Source organism: Silene latifolia, chromosome 11, assembly GCF_048544455.1.
Source record: "Silene latifolia isolate original U9 population chromosome 11, ASM4854445v1, whole genome shotgun sequence".
In the NCBI taxonomy this organism is placed as follows: Eukaryota; Viridiplantae; Streptophyta; class Magnoliopsida; order Caryophyllales; family Caryophyllaceae; genus Silene; species Silene latifolia.
Genome location: NC_133536.1, coordinates 85,164,944 through 85,171,169, shown reverse-complemented (window position 1 = coordinate 85,171,169; position 6,226 = coordinate 85,164,944). Strand labels below are relative to the sequence as shown.

The window sequence follows — 6,226 nt, the reverse complement described above, 5'->3', positions numbered from 1 at the left end:
AAAAAGAATTCGAAAAAAAAAGAAACCGAAAGGAATGAGAAAGAAGAAAAATGAAAAAAAATAGAAAAAGAAAGAAGAGAAAAAAAGAAGTTGTTAGTTGACGGTTTCTGCTCCTATGTTCTATTCTATATCATATGAGGAGTGTTTCTAGTTTGGTTTGGTGAGATTTTATGCCAAATGAAGGGCATGTGCTTAATCCCATAATTGCTTAAGAATCGGATGTTGATATATGGTTTTGTTTAGGTACTAGCTTGATCACCTATACCTCCACATTCCCATAATTGTTTTGCCTTTTCTTACCCATTGCCTCACTTTACCATATTTTTGTAAGCCCTCGGCTGTGACGGACCTTGTTTGGTTGGAATGTATGTATGGTAGTTAGAATTGTCTATCATATGAGTTGCATGCATGTTTATGTGGGTCGTAGTTTAGGTGAGCGACTATTTTTCTTTCTCTCTTACATATATATGTTCACCCTTTGCTTCATGAGAGAAAGAGTGACCCGTGAGAGTCCATTATCAAAGGTCTTGCAAGGTCGACGGTTCAGCTTTGTTTATAAACATCCTATAACTCGTTTGCATTTGACTGTCTTGCTATAAGTATTTAGTTAGCTTGCATTAAATTGGCTTAAGTGGGCATTTGTAGCTAGCTCTGAGTTATCTTTTTCCGTTCCTTTAGTTGCATTTTAGTTTACTCGGGGACGAGTAAAGGTTTGGTTTGGGGAGATTTGATACGTGCATTTTATATAGTCTTTTTAGCCTATTTTATGCACGTATTTCTATGCTTTTATCGTGGTTTTATGCTACGAAATGCCCCGAATATGCTACTTTGGTGTATTTTGTCTTAATTGCAGGAATGGACCAATAAGTAGTGGATTCAAGCCTAAAACATGTCCCTACGCATGCATTTAGGAGATGAGTTGAGTCGGAGCTTGGAAAGTACTATTTTGAGATGCGCATTGGAGTAAGGAAGTTAGGCGAGCCAAGAGAGCGCTTCAATTTGCTAGTTCCTGCTTGTAAGAGCCATATCTCGAGTTCTACAATAGCTATTAAGGTGATTCCAGTTGGAGGTGAAAGCTTATCCTCTTAGCTTTCCAACGCCACCAACCACGCCCTATTTGCCTAAGTAACGAAGAAATGGCAGCCGTTTGAAGTTCAGTGCGCGAAGCAGGAATTACGCGCTGAGAGGTGTTCGATCGAGAACTATTTCTGTTTGATCGAGAGCCCATTTGCTCGATCGAGAGACACTTCTTCTCGATCGAGTGGTTTAAGTATGAATAAGTATTCGATCGACTAATTTTCCTTTCGATCGACCAGTTCCTTTTATGCTTTTGCTCGATCGAGTGATTTAGTTACTCGATCGAGTGGATATTGTTGACGGGCTGGGCTTTTTAGGTTTAATTCCGTCATTAGGTTTAGCTAATCCTATTTTCTTATAAATAGGAAGTCAGTTTTTCATTGTAAACTCTCTCTCACACTTTACTTCTCTTCTCTTCTCTCTGAGACTGTTACTTTTACACTGTTACTTTGTTCTTCCATTTCCGGACTATTTAATTCAGTAATTTCTCTCCCTTTTTCTCCTTAATTTCTTAATGTTATTTATTGTTTCTCCTTTATTTCTTGTTCTTCCTTTAATTATGTATAGCTAATTCCCCCTAGTATGTTAGGATTAGGGAAGCCGTGGTAGCGATGTTTTAACTGACTTATATAGATTAGTCTTGCGATAGGAATTGTATTAGGCAATTTAATTGTTATCCGGTCAATTGAATGCATGCAGGAGACCATAATTCTAGTTAACCCCGACCTAGATCGAAAGATTGGAAGGGAAGGCTTGCTTAATTACAATAGGGTATTGCAGTGAGGGCGAAAGTTAAGCTGTTTACACTCTAGGGCGGTTTAAGGACCGAAAGGTGATGACCATAGCTCTTCTTATCAATAGTCTAATCGTCTTAGTATTCCTGATAGTTCAAGATCTGATAGCTGCCACGGTGGACCGACTCTTAGCATACTTCTTTCTCTTACTGTTAATTTCTCTTATTCACCTCTCTTGCCTTAGTCTTTAGTTTAGTTAATACGATCAATTCAACCCCCATCAGTGACATTAGACAGATAAACAGGCAAATAGATAGTACACCGCCTCCCTGTGGAGATCGACCCTACTTACCGCTGACTTCTGTTAGTAGTACTTAGGTATTTTATTTTTGGTACGAAACGACAGTATCAATACTTGTTATTATTTTTTTTTGGGTAAGTTCTTGGGTGCAACAAGAAGGAGATCTTCTCTTTGAAGATTAGTAAGGAGGATCATCCATTTGGTATAAGATCAAGAACAAGCTAATAAGGTGAACTAGTTTGTGCCCTTTTTACCACAAAATCAATGTAAGGAAATTGTTTTTCCTTATACTTTCATTTTTATGCTTTCATTTTTATTTTTTTTGGGAAAATGTAAGCTTTCTCATTAAAGATCATAAATCTCCAAATACAAACAATTGGAAGGCATAGTGATACTAACTTCCTTCATGACTTAACAAATGCATCTAACCAATTTTTAACATTAGCCGTTTGACACTTAGTCTGGAACTTCTTAACTCTATTACAAACATCTGTCTGAACAAATTTGACAATCTGTTCTGGACGTAACACAACCTGTTCCACCCTGCACTTGTTTCTAGCCATCCACAAATGATCTATCAATCCTGCCAATATAACCCCAACAATTTTCTTCTGACTGAGGCTCCTGTATCGTTTATGACACCACCATTGAATGCACTCTTCATCAGGTAGTATCTCATCACACCACTCAGCAACCATACTACAACATCTCCTGCTGTACTCACACTTAAAGAATAAATGACTATGGGTTTCCTGCTGCAAACCACATAGGTAGCACAAATTCACCTGAATAATCTTCATGTTCATCAATCTATCCTGAGTAAGAAGTCTGTTATGACCCATCAACCAACTGATAAAGCCATGTTTAGGAACCATCCATGTATTAAGAATCCATGGGTACCATTCACAGGCAGTATCCTGACCTTGTAACCATTTGTAACCCAAAGCAGTAGAGTAAAATGTAGTCACTCCAGAACCAGGCATTAGCAACTCCTTGAAAATAGATTTTATCTGACAAATCTTTCTCCATGCCCAGCTCGAATTTGAGGTTGGTTCATAATTCTTCCAATTCCTGTCTTTGATATAAATTGCGTGAACCCACTTTACCCATAAATGATCAGCTTTAGTCTCAATCCACCATACATACTTTGCCACAGCTGCCATATTCCAAATCATCAAGTTATGCAACCCACTCCCACCTTGTCTCTTAGGCCTGCACACACGGTCCCAAGCAACTAAAGCTGGGCTAGAACTGTCTTGATGCCCATGCCAAAGGTACTCTCTACAAATGGAGTCAATCTTTTTCAGCACAGTTTTGGGGAGAATGAAGATACGAGCCCAGTAGTTGTGAAGGGTACTAAGAACAGCCCTAATCAGAACTACCCTGCCAGCATATGAAAGATGTTTTGCCCCCAAACCTCGTATCCTATCCACAACATTATCAACCAACCTAGTACAATCCAGTATAGATAATCTCTTAGGTGATACAGTCACCCCCAAATACTTAAAGGGAACAGCACCCAATTTCATGCCAGTCGCCCTTCCTATCTCATGAACCAGCCAATCATCCATACCATTGCAATAGTAATTGGATTTCCCCTTATTCATTTTCAATCCAGAAGCCTTGGAGAAAAAATTGAAGGCTTACAACAACAACTCAATAGACGCCCTTTCTCCTTTACAAAACAGAATCAAATCATCTGCAAAACATAAATTTGAAAGCTCAATTCTTTTGCAAAGGAGGTGAAACCTGAACTTTGGATGCCTCTGGGTTACCATCAAAGTTCTGCTCAAATACTCTAGACACAAGGTGAAAATCAAGGGGGATAAAGAGTCTCCCTGCCTCAGTCCACGCTTGCCTGGGAAAAACCCAAAAACCTCCCCATTTAAAGCAATAGAGAAAGAAGGGGTGGTGATGCAATTCATGAGCAAAGTTATCATATGCTGAGGGAACTTAAGTGCTCGCAACATTTCCTCTACAAAACTCCACTCAATACTATCATACGCCTTTTGAAGATCTAGCTTCGTCAACATTCTGGGTGAACAACTTTTCCTCTTTTATAATCTGATGAGGTCCTGGCATATGAGTATATTCCCCACAATATCTCTCCCCTGAACAAAGGCACTTTGGGAGGGACTGACAATATCTGGGAGCACTCTACTTAGCCTGTTGCAAATCACCTTGGAAACACACTTATAAATAGTATTACAGCATGCTATAGGCCGAAACTGTAGTACTGACTCAGGGATCTCCACTTTGGGCACAAGAGTAAGTATAGTATTATTGCATTGCCTAAGTAGCTGCCCTGACCTAAACACATTCTGAACTGCTGCTATAACCTCCTGCCCCACAATGGGCCAGCAGTCTTTGAAAAACTGACTGTTGTATCCATCTGGACCAGGGGCCTTAGTCCCTGGAATGGAAAAAATAGCTCTCCTAATCTCCTCCCCAGTAACAGGTTCCATCAAAACCTCACAGTGATGCATTGTAAGGCATGCCCCTGACTGGACAATCTTCTTGTTCACATGAGAAACTGGCATAGAGGTGCCCAACAGAGAGACATAGTACTCCTCAAAAGCCTGTTTAATATCCTCATTTTTAGAGCATAACTTACCCCACATGTCCTTCACCTGGAAAACTTTATTTTTCCTCCTTCTCTTTCTGATACTGACATGAAAGACAGCTGAGTTTTCATCACCATCTAAAGCCCACGAAATCTTTGCTTTCTGTTGCAGGTAATCAGTTCTAGCCTGTTGCAGTAGTCTGACCTCTTTGGCACACTCACTCTCAGTCTGACAAATCCTCTCATTAAGAGGATCCTCTCTGAGCAAGGTTTGGTAGTGCTCCAAGGAGAGCTCAGCAACACGAGTGAGGTTCTCAATGTCACTAAACTGTTCCTTGTTCAGTGCCTTCAAATCCTTTTTCAATCTCTTGAGTTTTGTCACCACGGTAAACATGGCATTGCCCCTAACTTCAGGTCCCCAACTATTTTGAACAGTTTCCAGAAAATCGGGTGCACTAGCCCACATATTGAAATATTTAAAAGGCATCTTCCTATTATGAATGGTTTCCTCAAGGTTAATCAAGCAGGGGCAATGATCAAACAAACCTTCAGGAAGGAAGTTTGCATATCTGCCAGGAAAGACATTCAACCATTCTTCATTAGTGAACACTCTATCAATCCTACTATACACCTTATCCCCAGCTTCATGCTTATTTGTCCAAGTATAAAATGAACCACACCCCTTAAGTTCATACAAATCACAGACCTGTACCAACTGTTTAAGTGGGCTAATGTCAGCTAGGGTAACAGGTGCCCCTCCAATTCTTTCATTAATGGCCATCACAGCATTGAAGTCCCCACAAGTAATCCAAGGCCCCTTAATGCTCTGATGATACTTCCTAAGTCTTTGCCATAAACTTTCTCTCTCAGCTGGTTTATTCAAGCCATAAATCATGGTTAGCCAGAATGAGATGTTCCTTCCCCTATCCATTATCTGGGCATGAATACATTGATCAGCAACCTCCTGAATAGACACCATAAACATACCAGGATCCCATATCAGCCCCTACCACCTTTGTGACAGCTAGAATTCGTGCAAACAGACCAGTCCTCACATAGGCTACTCCTAACTTTATTCCAATTTAAAGACTTAACCTTAGTTTCCAATAAACCAAATAACCCTACTTTATTGTGGTTGAGAAACCATTTTATTTCATTCTGCTTACTAGTCTTATTCATCCCTCGAACATTCCAAAACCCCAAGCTACCCATTATCAGTATGATGATGACTAGATTCACCTTTTTCAAACAATACCCTTTCCATCAAACCTGCTTTAGACTTTTGGAGAGAAAGAGTAAGGGACTCCATAAAGGACAACCCCCTAGGAGTAAACAGCCTCCTTTCAGCATTGTCTCCCCTCATCAGTCTAGTCAGCATCCTCCTAGGCATAGAAGGCTCAGTAACAGAACCCTTAGTCACCACAGGAGGAGCTCTCTGAACCACAGGAGTAACCACTGGAGGAAGGACACTAGGTGCCACAGTCTTAGGTGGAGAAACTTTCTGTGGACCAGCCTGCTTCTTCTGAGGCATAGGAGCCTTACTCTTGGCCC

At 40.4% G+C, this 6,226-nt stretch overlaps 2 protein-coding genes across 2 annotated transcripts; both read right to left on the bottom strand.

Moving 5' to 3' along the window:
- Window positions 1–2,516: 2,516 nt before the first annotated feature.
- Window positions 2,517–3,719, bottom strand: LOC141613615 (uncharacterized). The gene has a single exon (XM_074432359.1). It carries the CDS (start codon window positions 3,717–3,719, stop codon window positions 2,517–2,519), a length of 1,203 nt encoding a protein of 400 aa, XP_074288460.1.
- A 36-nt stretch (window positions 3,720–3,755) lies between these two features.
- On the bottom strand, window positions 3,756–4,145 carry LOC141613614 (secreted RxLR effector protein 78-like). Its single transcript, XM_074432358.1, has one exon. The coding sequence runs from the start codon at window positions 4,143–4,145 to the stop codon at window positions 3,756–3,758; it is 390 nt and encodes a 129-aa protein (XP_074288459.1).
- Window positions 4,146–6,226: the final 2,081 nt, after the last annotated feature.

What these genes read in the sequence shown, in the direction of transcription:
- LOC141613615 (XM_074432359.1), bottom strand. Translation starts at nt 3,719, where the DNA reads ATGAATAAGGGGAAATCCAATTACTATTGCAATGGTATGGATGATTGG.
- LOC141613614 (XM_074432358.1), bottom strand. Translation starts at nt 4,145, where the DNA reads ATGTTGACGAAGCTAGATCTTCAAAAGGCGTATGATAGTATTGAGTGG.